Raw genomic sequence first — 15,556 nt, forward strand, 5'->3', positions numbered from 1 at the left:
TTTAAAGTAATGCTGTGAGTCTCAAAAAAGAATACACGGGGAAAAGTTAAAGTTTTTTTTTTACAATGTACTTGTGTTCCTTTCTCTAAAAAAAATTAAATCCCCAAACCAGCACTACTCCTATGAAAGACCCAACAACATGGTACAAAAGCAACTCAGGACATGATCTTGACCTTAATGGAATGCTGTTCCACTAAAATCAACAATTATCCACATTTTAATTAGCACTTTTTGAGTAAGTTCAAACAGGGGCTGTGCTGTGCAAACCCATGTTGTTCAAGGGTCAACTGTACATGAATATTGATTTATTAAGTAGGCTTCATGTCCAGCATGGAGCCCAACACAGGATTTGAACTCATGACCCTGAGATCAAGACCTGAGCTGAGATCAAGAGTCAGATGCTTAGGGGTGCCTGGGTGGCTCAGCTGGTTAGGCGTCCTACTTCGGCTCAAGTCATGATCTCACGGTTTATGGGTTTGAGCCCCGAGTTGGGCTCTGTATGACAGCGCAGAGACTGGAGTCTGCTACAGATTCTGTGTCTCCCTCTCTTTCTGCCCCTCCCCTGCTTGTGCTCTGCCTCTCTCTGTCTCTCTCGAAACTAAATATTTAAAGAATCAGACGCTTAACCAGCTCAGCCACCCAGGTGATCCTGTATATGAATTTTTAAAACATTAAAAAAACTCATATAGTATATATTCATATGCATATATATTCAAACATATATGTGTAATCCATATTGAATATACATATGCTCATATATAATTCATGTAATTTATATTCAATATATAATTATATATATTATAATATATATATTCTAAGTGTTAAAAGTGGACTGATACCAAGGGGATGCCCAGGAAGGGAGGGAAATGGGACTTGGGAAAAAGTAGGTATGATATTATTTATTCATTTTAGGTGGTGGATATGTAAGTGTACGTTATAGTATTCCTTGCTCTCTTCCTTTTAAAATATTAATTTTTTTTTTTTTTAGTAATCCCCACCCAAGATGGGGCTCGAACCCATGGCCCAGAGATCAAGAGGCACATGCTCTTTGACAGACAGCCAGGCTTCCCAACCTTTTTAACACATAAGAAAAAAATGCAATTAAGAAGTTTTCATCTTGTTCAGATTCTGAAAGAATATCATAAAATTGTATTAAGCACTGGTTATTAAAACTCTTTCATTCTGGGATATTTTTTTTAGTGCCTTGGGATGAATAACCTGCCAAAGGCAGCCTGTCAAACTTAATGAATTAGTATCTAAGATTGGCAAATCACTGCAGTGAGTATTTCCACTAGCAAAAGAGATTTCTCTTTTCCTGAAATTTCAATCTTTCCTATCTTTGGACATGCTGTTCCTTCTTTTCACAAAGCCCTTCCTTCCGGTGCTTGTCTGCCAGGCAATCTCCAATTTATCTTCCATGATCTAGTTCCAGCGTGACTTCTCTTCATCTGGATGCTCTGTCCCCCACCACCAGATTTTATCAATGATTACTCCTTCCTTTAACTCTCACTGTGCCCTGAACATATTTCTCTGTTACAGCACCTATCACATGATAGCACAGTAACTTTCAAATGCCAATCTTCACTGCTAAACTTTTGAACTTCTTGAGGGAAAGGCCCACCTCTTATTTGCCCTTATTTTTCTAGAACCTAGCAGAATGGCTACAGAGTGGCCCCTCAAATGTTTATAAGATGAACGCCAAATTCTGATGACAAACTACATGATACATGGGTTTGGGGAGCTCAAATCTGATTCCCATTTATTGCACCACAAATCTGGACCGCTTTAAGGTGGCCCTTATTTTAGGGCATTCTATTGGTTCCTCACTAGCTCTTGTCCAGGTCCTTATAATAACTCTTTTGTACCCTTAACCTTCAGTCTCTTCCCACTCTGATCCATCCTGGATGCCACCCCAGACTAATTTTTATAAAACATCATCTTTTCTTGTCATTCTTTTGGGCAAAATGCAGCAGGACTCTCTAATCCTTTCATATCAAATCCAAATCTCTAGTCTTCAGTCATGAGGCCTTCAGAAACCCAGCCTCACTTTAGTACTCCAAACATATCTCCCAATCATTTTATTACGTGAACTATCCTAGGGCTGGAATTACCTGTCTCATCTCTGATTTATTCCGAGCAACAAGAAAAATGGCTGGCCTGGGGGAGAGGCTTAATAATTGTGAGATCATTGAATAAATGAACTAATCCTAATATATAACCATTTGTTTCAGCCCAGCTAGTTTCTTCTGGTTTTGTATATACACCAAATTCCTATCAGCCCATCTTTGTGTCTGCTAGTACCTAATAAACAACACTTAATAAAATGTATTGCAAAATAAGGCAGTGCCTTATTTTCCCAAAGGGAAGAACTAAAAAAATAGTTTTTGGTCAACCTCATATACATGAAATAGTCAACTGTCTACTTTAAGTAGTACTAATTTAGTGAACATACACTATCTAATATTATTTAGCAACACATTTAAAATCACATATGAAATAGAGATAATGCTTTTTCCCTCGAACTTTATAATACAATTTCATTCAAATTATCAGTGCTTTCATCATCATTCAAGCCAATTTTATCATCAGCTGGCCCAATTTACAGATCACACCATCCTCACATAGATCCAAATTATTTGAGGACAGTTGGTTTTTTTAAATTCATGCTATGCTTATATATTCCTGATATCCACAATATAGCCTTTCTGCTTGTTAATTTTTTTTTAACATTCATTTATTTTTGAGAGACAGAGTGAGAGCTGGGGAGGGGGCAGAGAGAGAAAGAGAGAGAGAGAGAGAGAGAGAGAGAGAGAGAGAGAGAGAGAGAGAGGAGATGAATCTGAAGCAGGCTCCAGGCTCTGAACTGTCAGCACAGAGCCCGACACAGGGCTCGAACCCACAACTGCGAGATCATGACCTAAGCTGAAGTCGGACGCTCAACCGACTGAGCCACCCAGGTGCCCCTCTGCTGCTTTTTAAAAGGCTTACTCCGGGGCGCCTGTGTGGCTCAGTCGGTTAAGCGTCCGACTTCAGCTCAGGTCATGATCTTGCGATCTGTGGGTTTGAGCCCCGCGTCGGGCTCTGTGCTGACAGCTCAGAGCCTGGAGCCTGTTTCAGATTCTATGTCTCCCTCTTCCTCTGACCCTCCCCTGTTCATACTCTCTCTCTCTCTGTCTCAAAAATAAATAAATGTTAAAAAAAAAAATTAAAAAAATAAAAGGCTTACTCCAACAAGATCTAACACTTGAAACTGTGAGGTCCTAAAGCCAGAATAATTCCTTAAATCCATGTTAACGTTTTTCGCCTCCCTTTTAAGTAATTCCATACGGTGATCTCTGTAAACTTGGAGAACCAGCATCGACTAAGGTCATCTCAGGCTGCATCTTCCCCAAACAGTATTTTGATTCAAAATGAAATATATAAAACAGGCACCGCGGGCTATAAGAGACTTTGTAAGAACACAAGATATAAGGCAACTTCTTTCCTGCAAAATTATTTTCAGAATAAAATTTAAAAATAAAAAATAAATAAAACACTACCTTACATTCAGGTATATAAAATACTTATTCATGTAACAAATATTTAATGAGCATGTCTTGTGTCCCAGGCACTGTGCGAGGGACTATAAATACAGTGAGCTTAGAATTCCATGAAATTCATGAAATGAATAATGCCACAGCTGATTAATTATGATCATTTTAAGTACTATTAAGGACAAGTATACCTAGCTACAAGACAGATGAGCGACAGAGGAACCTAAATCTGTGGGATTAAAAAATAGTTTTCTCCAACAGTGCTGTTTATGTACAGTGCAGCAGTAATTCACGTGCCCAGTCTGGGTTCAAATCCCGACTCAAATCTTGAGCAGGTTACTTAACCTCCCTTTCCTCATTTATAAAGTGGAGCTGGGGCGCCTGCATGGCTGAGTCGGTTGAGCCTCCGACTTCGGCTCAGGTCAAGATCTCACAATTTCGTGGGTTCGAGCCCGGCGTCGGGCTCTGTGCCGACAGCTCAGAGTCTGGAGCCTGCTTCCGATTCTGTGTCCCTCTTGTGCTCTGCCCCTCCCCCACTCACTGTCACTCTCTCTCTCTCAAGAATAAATAAACACACACACACAAAAAAATAAATAAATAACAAAGTGGAGCTAACAACAGTATCTACCTCATGAAGTTATACTGAGGATTAAATGACATAATACACAGAAAGCATCAAGAACAATGCTGGCACATGATAGTTGCTTAATAAACGCTAGCTATTATTACCATTTCAGCTGGAACTTGAAAGACAAACTGGGGGGCAGGGAAGACACTCCAAGCAAAGAGCAACATGCAAAAGCCCAGAGCATAAGGTTGCTTGGCCTAAAGTAGAACTGAAAGGCCAACGTTTCTTAGCATAGAAAGCTAAGGGGCTGAAAAGATACGATGCGGTATGAGACGAGGCTGGGAAGACAGGATGAAGTCAATAATGCAAAGCCTTGTAGGCCGGGTTAAGGAGTCTGAACTTTATCCTAAGAGTCAGAGGAAACTTGAAAGGTTTTATAAAGGGGAGTGACAAGCTTAGATTTGCAATTTTCAAAGCTTTCTCTGGCTGTGGAATAGAAAACTGGTTGGAAGGAGGCCAAAATAGATGAAAGGGAAACCAGTAAGGAAGCGGATCCAGTCTTCTAGATCAAAGGCGGGTGGTGGCACAGGAGAGAGGAAACTGGATGACTGAAGAAATAGTTAGAAGGCTGAACCAGCAAGACTTATGTGTGTATGTTGTGGTGAGGGGGCATGGAGGGAGAGGCACTAAATAATAAACATGTATTTGAGGAAGGAAGGAAGGAAGGAAGGAAGGAAGGAAGGAAGGGGGGAGGGGAAGAATTCCTGTGTTCCTGCCATATTGTTTTACTGTTCCCTCGACTCCATCTTTCCAGGCACAATACCTGCCTATTTCCTCCACAAAAGTGTCTCTGATTGATCTTGCCCCCTTCTTTCCACGAGTGTTCTAGAATTTTAGAGCTGAATATTTTTCTTTTTTTTAAGTAGGCTCCACACCCAGCGTGGAGCCCAACATGGGGCTTGAACTCACAACCCTGAGATCAAGACCTGTAGAGCTAAATATTCTTGAGATACATAACAGTTGAGAGAACTTAGACACTGCCTGAAGACTGAAATCATGTTTTAGTCAACTTTCTATCCTGCCCACCTCATCTACCCAACAATTGTAGAGACCATCACTTACAGAACATTTCTGACTTCATGAGCAGTAGTCATAAACAGGCTATGTTAATATGAAACTCTCTGACCCATTAAGTGTCATACGGAGTTTTCACAACCATTTTTTTCTTGGCTTTTCACAGAACTCTTATCAAATGAGTACTCTTACAGAAGAAATAGAGCTAAAGTAACTTGTCCAAGGTCACATACACTAAAGGAAATGGCAATGCTAAGATTTGAACCTAGATCCTGTTTACCAATAGGATGCTTTTTACTACTCTCCATGTAGGGTAAATATTCATATGTACTCAAGACAGCAAACTATATCTGGGCAGCAGCTAAGCACCACCTCTAAGAATCCTTCCCAGTTTCAGTAATTAGTTTAACTCAAAAATATTTATTGAACACCTAATACATCCCAGGCATGGTGCCTATTGTTAGGGGTAGGGTACAGCAGTGAACAAGGCAGGAAGGTGCCTGCCCTCAGTCTAGTTCAGGGAGCCGGCCAAACAAGGAAACAAATGTATAAACAATGTAAGTGGTAAGTTGATGGAGGGAGGGAGGTGGGGGATGGGCTAGAAGGGTGGTAAGGGGTACTAAAGAGGGCACTTGTGATGAGCACTGGATTTTGTATATAAGGGATAAATCGCTGACTTCTCTTGAAACCAATATTGCACGTGCATGTTAACTACAATTTAAGTTAATGTGTGTATATATACATTATACATATGTATATAATGTATACATATACGTATACATATATAACACACATATGTATATATGTATAACACACGTACGTTTACATGTATAATACATTATATATAACACATGTACGCATATATGTATAAATACATATATAATGTATTACATTATACACACACACACACACACATATACATACACACACAAGGTGACGGAGGAAAATGTGTACCCTTTTTGTTGGCATTACTTTGGATAAAGCGGACAGAGAACGCGTCTCGGAAAAGTGACACTTCAGACCCGACCTTGGTCTTCAGGAGTCTTTTAAGGAAAGACACCTTCCCACAAACCTAGTTTGGAAAAAGCTGGCTAAAGTAAAAAGGTACTTAGTGCGCACAGGGGCCGCTCCCTCATCGCCTCGACTGACACTGGACAGTTCCCGGCCGCCGCCACTAGAGGGGGCCTCGGGCCCCAGCCCCCAGGAGGCGCCTTGGCCCCAGTCACTGCCACCGTGACACCTGATACCGTCCCCGCCCCCCCAACCCCCCTCCACCGCCTCAAGGCCCCGAAGTCCGGAGTAAGGACAGAGGGCAAGGGAGGCGCTAGGAAGCCCTAGTGAATCGCGAGGGGTCAGCAGGTCCTCAGAGAGAGGACGTCCTCAAGATCGCAAAACCAACCACTGCCGTAAGTCCTCATTCCCTTCGGGACAACCCGCTTCCGGCGCTTTTAAACAAGGAAATACTGGATGCATCCAATCCTGCTCCTTCTTTCGCCACCTAGTTAGCATCGGTTCCTCTGCAGGGGAGCCTCAGACAGGCCGTCTATGGATACCAATCAGCGCTCAGGAAAGACGCATGCGTTCTGGAACGAACGTGACGTACAGTGAACTTTGACCTAAAGACGACCTCTTTCCTTCTCCCCCGCCCTCGCTGTGAAGATGGCGCTCTCCAGGGTGTGCTGGGCTCGGGCTGCTCTGTGGGGTTCGGCGGTCACCCCCGGACCTTATGTCACCCGGAAGCTGCAACTTGCTCACCCTCGCGCTGGCCTGGCCTGGGGGGCCCCTCGGTGAGGGACGTGGGAGAAAAGAAAGCGTTTCTGATGTTCAGGCCCTTCCAGTCTCTCAGCCTTGTTTGCATGCCTTTTCTTAATTCTTAGCGTTACACGTCCTAGCCCTGGGTTTTTATTCTGCTCAGAATTCGCACCCCGATCCCTACTAGTCATATGGCTTCCTGACCCGCTTCAACTTTCAGGGCTCCATATTGTCCGAATCCCCCACCTATTCCGAGCTCTTTCAGCCTTCCCTTTTCTACTCAAGCTTTACGGCTGCTTGTCTGGATCCCATCTCTCTGGCCTTAGCCTGCTGTTCAAATGGTCCCTCAGGCCTTGCGCTGCCTGCAGACTCATACCCACACCCAACATTCCTTCCCGTCTGATCTTTCATCTGCCCGATCTGTTTTTCTTTTCTGATCGCTTATCTCTTCCTGAGCCCAAGATCTTCCTTGGATTTCAGAAGTTTCAGGCCTTAGCATACATTGCCTGAGACCTGGTGTTTTACATTAGTGTGAACGGACTCCAGGACTGATGCCCAGATAGTCTCTTTGATCTTCCTTGTAGGTCTTCAAACCTCCACCTTTCTCCAAAGGCAGATGTGAAGAGCTTGATTTCTTATGTGGTGACCAAGACCAAAGTGATTAATGGGAAATACCATCGTTTCTTGGGTCGTCATTTCCCCCGCTTCTATGTCCTGTACACAATCTTCATGAAAGGTAAAACCAAAACAGAAATCCCTTGAATCAGTTCATGAGCAATGTCAAAGAGTTAGAATGAGTAAGAGTGTTTGCATGTTCTGCTATGTGATGTGAGCTGGGGGGGTTTCTGTTTCATAAATGCTTGAGCGTGAAACGAATTCTTTTAAGTTAGCACTTCTGGAGAATGTTTCTAGAAAAGTATTATGACAACAACTTCTGAGAGCATCCGGAGGGGGATGCCTATAGGTATTTTTGCACTTTTCTTAACCATACGCAGCTGCCTATTATGGAAATTCTTTGACATGCACCAGGCCAGACGTCTATGGCTGCACAGACCTGCCCTGTGATTTATCAGTGGACTTGGCCCATAAGCAGATGTGGTTTAATGGTTATCACAAATCTATAGGTAGCATATTGTGGAAATTGCACTACATATACTTGTTTTCTGGATGTTTTCATTAAAATCAAAGCTGAGCTAGTTACTAAGAGATGGTATAATGACACATGTCCACTCTGGTGCCAGACTGCCTGTGTTCAAATCCTAGCTTGTCACTGGCTATGTGATTGGACTAGTTATTTAACCTCTCTGTTCCTTGTTTTTTTCATCTGTAAAATACAGAAAATAATAATAGAACCTACCTATTGGCCCACATGGTTATGAAGATTAAATACGTCAATATTTGTAAAGTACTCATGGCCTGATCATAGTATGTGCTCAATAAATGTATCTCTATTATTATACTCTGTACTTTTATCATAACACCAATTACAACAAAGTACCATATTGTCAGCTGTGAATATTATCATGATAATTACTAGCTTCATGGAAAATCTAAAGTAGAAATAGAATGGCTACTTTCTCTGCTCCCAGTTTATAGCTATGATTAAATGAGAAAAAGGTCCGAAAAAATATTTTGGTTGGTTTGTTTTTAAGCTTTTGATTGTGTAAAGTTTTAAATGTACACAAAAGTAGAGAGAATAATGTGATGAATTTCCATAGACTCAGTCTCACTTCAACAGCTACCAACTCATGGCTGCTGGTCTTACTTCATTTACACACTTGCCTTCTCCTGTATAATTTTGAAGCCAGCCTACACATTATATCATTTCATTCATAAATATGAAAGCATTTTTAAGAACTAAAGCCCTAGATAAAAGGTAAGAATACTCATCGAATGAAGAAAAAAAATTGAACCATAGAAATATGTTGAATTATAGTATTTCTAAAAGTGTTCTAGAAAGAAGGTAAGTTAATATCTGGTTGGGGAAAAGATAAGGTTAATTGAGCAAGACTTCCTGAAGTTAGGGAGCTTTTGAATTTTTTTTATTTCTAAATGTTTATCTCTTTTAAGAGAGAGGGAGGGTACACACGCGTACAACAGGTGAAGGGCAGAGAGAGAGAGAGGGAGAGAGAACCCCAAGCAGGCTTCACCCTGTCAGCGCAGAGCCTGATGCGAGGCTCGAGCCCATAAGCCGTGAGATCACGGCCTGAGCTGAGATCAAGAGTCGGATGCTCAACTGACAAAGCCACCCAGCACCCCTTGAATTTTCATTTTAAGGAGGGAGCGGGCAATGAACCAGAAGAGGGAGACCATTCTTTAGTAGATCACAGAAGGCCGGCTTGGCTGGGAGATAGGTAGTGTGTTGCAGGGGAGAAGAATGAGAAAAGAGATACAAGTTGGCCTCACAAGAGTTTTAAGTGTCCTAGTTTAGAGCTCTGATTTAGAGTAATTTTGGGGAGCGACAAGTACGTGCATTGGGGTTAGACATGGAGTTAGGGACCTGTGGTAAGATTCACACTGGGATAACATTACACTCTGTCCTCTACTTTAATGAGGCAGGATTGCAGATGTTTTGGGCTGATGCCAAAAAGGCTAGAAGAATAAAGACATATATGTGGAAGCACAATGTAAAGTTTCATCAACTTTCATACCGGGAGATGGAGCATTTGAGACAGGTATGGGCCGGGGCAGATACCCAGAAGTTCATGGTGAGGTAATTAAAGTTAACTAAGATCTCAAGTGTTTTTTGTTTTGTTTTGTTTTGTTTTCCTTTCCTATCTTGTTCACCACTGATCAACCTTTTCCCCTCTGCTGTGAGATCAAAGTATCGAACTAAGTAAGAACATCGGGTTATTTGTCAGAATTGGGTTTATTCGGAGTTGTAGCCCTCTACAACAGAGCTCCATAGAGATTCTGGCATCCTTGCCGAATGAAAGTTGTGGACACTAAAATCGAGTTCATTTCTGAATATATAAAAATCTGCAAGGATCCCAAAGGCAGCAGGAAAGTAGTATTTGGTAGTGACTTGATGGTGTTCACTTTGGTGGTGACTTTGAAACTGAGAGCGAGAACCTAGGACCCATTTGGCACATCAGGAAGAATTTGTTGAGAGATTTGGTATAATGCCAGGCCCTGTACTAGACATTATTTGGGATACAAAAATGAACAAATCAGGGCTTCTGTCCTCAAGGAACTTACCAGCTAGAGGTAGATAGAAAAAACCTTGATCCTTCTCTGGGCTGTAATAGAAATTTACTGCACAGTGTTGGGGGAGGGATTGTCCATTGTATTAAGAACTTACTTGGGTTAAAACTGCGTCTGTGTTTATTTCTGCTTAGTTCCGCCGAGACGTCACCAAGTGTCTTTTCCTAGGTATTATTTCCATTCCACCCTTTGCCAACTACCTGGTCTTCTTGCTAATGTGAGTACAGACTTCTATCTTCCCAGCGTATTGAAGATACATAGATTTTTTTTTAATTCAAAATTATTTTAAGAAGAACTTTCCATTTCAGAAATAGGCAGAGATTATCACATTTCCTGCTCCAGTCTTCTAATTAGCCACACTTGGTAACACTTGGATTACTGGGCTAGCTGTAGGTGTAGGTAGTGTAGACTTTTCCTGCCTCTCAGCTGCCCCTGTGTGTTGTGAAATAAGATGATGACCTTTTCCATCATCCCTAGAGGCAGCAACCCACTCCCTGAGAGGCTTAGCAATTTGGGACAGTTTTTTTAGGAGAGAAACGCATTTCATATTCTGATCACATAAATCTTTACTTTGCATCCAAACACGACACTTTTGATGATTGATTGATTGATTTTTTAAGTTTATTTATCTTGAGAGAGAGGAGAGAGAGAATCTCAAGCTGGCTCTGCACTGTCAGCACAGAGCCCAGTGCAGGGCTAGAACTCACGAACCGTTAAGCCATAGTCAAGAGTTGGATGCTTAATCGACTGAGCTACCCAGGCGCCCCCCCCCCCCCCTGCAAAGATGACACTTTTAAACTTTGATCTTGTGTGTTGTTTTAGTTATCTGTTGCTACATAACAAACAACCTCAAAACTTAATAGCTTTTCATGGTTTCGTGGGTCAGGAAATTGGGCAGGGTTCAGGTGTGTGACTGATTTTTCTCTTCTGTGTGATGTTGACAGAAGTCTCTCAGTGATATTTAGCTGGCGAATGGACTGGTCTGGATGATCTAAGGTCACTCTTATGTCTGGTGCCTTAGCAGGGATGGCCGGAAGGCTGGGACTGTCAGAGTGCCTATATGTGGCCTCTTTAATATGGTGGCCTCAGAGTAATAGGACTTCTTACATGGCAGCTCAGGGCTCCAAGGGTGAGTGTTTCAGCAAATAAGAATCCGGGTGGCCTTTTATAACCTAGCCTTGGAAGTCACAAAGACTCACTTCTGCTCTGCTTTATTGGTTGAATCAGTCACCCAGATTTAAAAGTAAGGGGGACATAGACCTTCCTTCTCAATAAGAGGGATGCCAGAGAATTTGTGGCCGTGCTTTAAAACCACCACACATGCAGAAAATGAATTAAAAAACAAATTTGACTTTCACATTTTATATACACATACGGACTGTGCAACAGCTTGAGGTTGTCACCATCACATATAATGACCAGCTCTGTCTGCATCTGTCTCCCGGTCTGTCCAGCATATGTTCTTCAGATGCTTTGGTTCAAAAGGAGTCATTTTATCCAATTACTGCATGCGAGGCTATTCCACCACTGCTTGCTTTCACAAACCTCAGTAATGTTGCTTGAAATTGTGCTTCCGTGTCTCTTAAACCTTGGTCTGAGACTCATTTACAGAACAGTGAGGTAGGAAGTAATGTCTCCATTTCTTCTTCCTAGTATTCATATCTGCCAAATGCTTTCTTAGATCGCTTTGAAGATGCCGGTTTCAGCAAGTGACATTGTGATTCCTTTTCCTTTCAGGTACCTGTTTCCTAGGCAGCTACTGATCCAACATTTCTGGACCCCAAAGCAACAAATTGATTTCTTAGATATCTATCATGCTCTCCGGAAGCAGTCCCACCCAGAAATCCTTGGCTATTTAGAAAGGGTTATCCCTCTCGTTTCTGATGCAGGACTCCGGTGGCATATGACAGAGCTGTGCACCAAGGTATTCCTCTAGCTAACCCTTCCTGCAAACTAGGACTCTTGTTAGATCCAGTTTGCACTAAAACTAGGAAAGAGGGCCAGTCAGGAGCTTCCTAACCTCTACCAATCTCTTGGCTCTCCCAAGATACAGCATGGTACCCACCCAGCAATACATGATATCCTGGCTCTGAGAGAGTGTTTCTCTAACCATCCTCTGGGCATGAACCAACTCCATGCTTTGCAAATGGTGAGCACTTCGAGGCTTTCTCTGTTCCGCAGCCTCGCCTTGCCTCAGGTTCTGTGTATGGTAATGCCGTGCTGACTTTCTCCTCCTGTGTCGTTGCGTTACAGAAAGCCTTGAGTCGAGCCATGCTTCTCACACCTTATCTGCCTTCTTTCTTGTTGAGACACCGTTTAAAGACTCATACCACTGTAATTCACCAACTGGACAAAGCTTTGGCAAAGCTGGGGATTGGCCACCTGACCCCTCAGGAAGTGAAATCGGTAAGAATTTGATGGCAATATCAACCCTCAATCCTTGGTGGGCTTTTGAGCTCACAGGACTGGGAGCTTACAGAGACCTCCACCATGTTTTGGTTGTTACAACAAAGCCCAAACTCTTTATTCTTTCACTTCGTTTCTGTGTCTTTTTTTCTCAGTGAACTCATGGGAGGGAATTGCCCAGAGTAGTTTTGGCTTATGGCCTTTCAAAAACCAGGGACACTGTTCTTTAGACCTACTATTTTTGGTTATATAGTCCTCTTTGCCTGTCTTCTTGTCCATTGTAGTTCAGATTGCCACAGAGAAAGGTTTCTTGTGGGGATGAGATTGGTTTTGAATTATTAGTAGGTTTACAGTTCATGGCCATACTTGCTATGTGATTATTGAGGACTGTTTCTCTTCTGGGTGATAATAGGCTTGTTATCTTCGTGGCTTGAATTCTACCCATATCGCTGAAGAGAGGTGTCGAACTTGGCTGGGAGAATGGCTACAGATTTCCTGCAGCCTGAAAGGTAAGACCCATCCCTGTGGTTATGCCACTCAAATTCAAATAATTTTTATATTTTATTCTGAGATTACTTTGGAGTTGATGAGTGAGTACTGTGAGACCCTTATCCTGTGTATAAACTCATTTGCCTACAGGGGCTAAGCAGGTAGTGAAGTAGACTGTGCAAGACAAGAGGCAGTAGCGGGGACTGTGGGAACCAAGACTACATGCATGCCAGTCTGAAGCAGTTTCTCAGCCTCAGCACTATATATAGATGCTTCGTCCTGGGGGGCTACCATGTGCGTTAGAGGGTATCTAGCAGTATCCCTGCCCTCTACCCACTAGATGTCAGTAGCGCCCTCCACCCCAGTTCTGATCATCAAAAATGTCTCCCAACATTGCTAGATGTCCTGTGGGGGAAGGGGGAATAGAATTATCCCGGGTGAGAAGCGCCAGTCTAAAGGCATTCAAACTCAAAACAAAAACACTTGGAGCACCTGGCTGGCTCAGTCGGTAGAGCATACAACTCTTGATCTCAGGGTTGTGAGTTCGAGCTCCACGTTGGGTGTAGAGATGACTTAAAAATAAATCTTGGGGCACCTGGGTGGCTCAGTCGGTTAGGCGTCCGACTTTGGCTCAGGTCACGATCTCACGGTTTGTGAGTTCAAGCCCCGCGTCGGGCTCTGTGCTGACAGCTCAGAGTCTGGAGCCTGTTTCAGGTTCTGTGTCTCCCTCTCTCTCTGCCTCTCCCCTGCTCACACTCTGTCTCTGTCTCTCTCTCTCAAAAATAAATAAAACGTTTTTTTTTTTAAGTTTAAAATAAAAACAAATCTTTAAAAAAAAAAACCCACAAAATCAAAAACAATTGGGTAAATAAAAAGTATCTGAGGGTGGGTATTAGGCCTGTGAGTCACTTGTTGGAACCTTTGGCTGGGCTTTGATGTTTTCTAAGCCTGTGAATAGCAGGGTAGGCCTACTAATCTCCTTGGAGCCAAGAAATGTTTCCAGAGCACCAGCTTCTAGCAGAAGAATCCCAAGGGTGACAATAGTTAGTGCTCACTACCATTAGCATCTCTGAATTTTCTCCCACCACCACATGAGAGGCAAGAAGTGAGGATGAGGAGAAAGGAATACCTGGTGGAAGGAAAGGAAAGCATCCGTGGCAGGGACTGGGGTGAAGCAGGGGACCTTCAAGAACAGTAGCCTCTCGATGTCACACCTCCCTGCACTTGGCTTCCTGACTCCAGGATCAAGCCCTGCCCCCTCCCCCCCCCCCCCCACCCCCGCCCCAGGTGACTGTTCTCTGGCCAAACCATTAACATTGATGGTGTTTTCAGAAGCTGAGCTGTCCCTCTTGCTACACAACGTGGTCCTGCTTTCCATCAACTACACCGGCTCAAGGCGCTGAATGAACGTGGAGCGGGTGGCATCATCCTGCAGTCACACAGTATGGCAGCGTGGTACCAAACAGCACTGGCCGGCAAAGCATCTGTGTGCCCTGGCGGGGGTGTGCGGGAGGCAGAGGAGCAGGTGCCCGCAGGCTTTCCAGCGTGGTACCCTCGAGGGAGGGAGCTGGAACCGAAACACCCTCTTACCAGAAGTGTCATCCCAACTTCCTCACCATCAGCCAGAGCTGGCAGCAGCCTCCGTACTGGGCTTTAATTGTGACGTTTTGAGTTCAGATCCTAGGAAGTGAGCTTTTGCCCCAGGTGGGGCAAGTCCTAGCAGCCTCGGACTTAACCACTGCCACATTCTTTACAGCTGGGTTTTTGTTAGTTTCCGGCTGGGGAGGGGGGCAGCCCTGTTGAAACTGGAGCATTTACATCTGTGCGTGTCCTTTGATGCTGCCCTCGATCCTTTTTGTGACCAAAAATAGGCTTTTTATTTTTATTTTTATTTTTGGTCCCCTCACTGGGTTAACCACTCCCTTTCCAAGTCCATGAAACACTTTTTTTTTTTTTTTAAAGCAAATAGTTATTCATATATGGGAACATTCTGATGGCAACGATGCAAGGAAATACAAGTGCCACTTGACCCTTTCCGTGTTTATAGCCTTCACCCCACCCTTGTCTTAATTTCTGGGCTGTGGTGCAGCCTCCACAGATCTTAAACTCTGCTACCTCCGCTGAGTTGCGGCAGTCCGGCTGTAACTGCCAGTGGCCGCCTCTGGGCCCTGGATTAAACCTCCAAGACACTAACGACCACCCTGCTTGGGAGCCCGGGAGCGGTCTGCGTCGAGAGTACGTTGGGTTTAGCTTTTGTCCCTGTACGCTAGTGACGTGTAATAACTTATTGTTAAATGCATGAAGCACTGTTTTAAAGCCAAGTAAAGACTACCTGAAACCAGTTGCTGGAAGTGACTTCTGCATACTCGGATGATTTTGCTAAAACTCCTTTGACAAGACGGACGTAACCTAACTAATGGAGACGTAGGCGGTTGGGATAGAAGCTTCTGATGGGATGGAAGTTCTGAGGGAACGGATTTGACACTGATCCTCTGCTCAATTTTAACGCAATAACCAGGAACAGAGAATT

At 43.4% G+C, this 15,556-nt stretch overlaps 1 protein-coding gene across 5 annotated transcripts; it reads left to right on the top strand.

Moving 5' to 3' along the window:
* Positions 1–6,473: 6,473 nt before the first annotated feature.
* On the top strand, positions 6,474–15,381 carry LETMD1 (LETM1 domain containing 1). Of its 5 annotated transcripts, none has more exons than XM_047866204.1 (9): positions 6,474–6,581; positions 7,512–7,663; positions 9,487–9,602; positions 10,266–10,348; positions 11,869–12,055; positions 12,179–12,280; positions 12,385–12,537; positions 12,950–13,046; positions 14,359–15,381. In XM_047866204.1, the coding sequence occupies exons 2-9, from the start codon at positions 7,657–7,659 to the stop codon at positions 14,427–14,429; spliced, it is 816 nt and encodes a 271-aa protein (XP_047722160.1). In that variant the 5' UTR covers positions 6,474–6,581; positions 7,512–7,656; the 3' UTR covers positions 14,430–15,381. The 5 variants fall into 5 exon arrangements, with proteins under 5 accessions (XP_047722160.1, XP_047722158.1, XP_047722159.1 ...); XM_047866202.1 differs by lacking the exon at positions 6,474–6,581 and adding an exon at positions 6,822–6,962; XM_047866203.1 differs by lacking the exons at positions 6,474–6,581; positions 12,179–12,280 and adding an exon at positions 6,822–6,962.
* The last annotated feature ends 175 nt before the right edge of the window (positions 15,382–15,556 follow it).

The sequence above is a fragment of the Prionailurus viverrinus genome, chromosome B4 (genome assembly GCF_022837055.1).
Source record: "Prionailurus viverrinus isolate Anna chromosome B4, UM_Priviv_1.0, whole genome shotgun sequence".
Taxonomy (NCBI): Eukaryota; Metazoa; Chordata; class Mammalia; order Carnivora; family Felidae; genus Prionailurus; species Prionailurus viverrinus.

Bases quoted from the DNA above. Each gene is read 5' to 3' on its own strand.
- LETMD1 (XM_047866201.1), top strand. From the start codon at position 6,835: ATGGCGCTCTCCAGGGTGTGCTGGGCTCGGGCTGCTCTGTGGGGTTCG. The intron at 6,963-7,511 runs GTGAGGGACGTG...TCTTCCTTGTAG, and splicing joins CTGGCCTGGGGGGCCCCTCG to GTCTTCAAACCTCCACCTTT. The intron at 10,349-11,868 runs GTGAGTACAGAC...TTTTCCTTTCAG, and splicing joins TACCTGGTCTTCTTGCTAAT to GTACCTGTTTCCTAGGCAGC.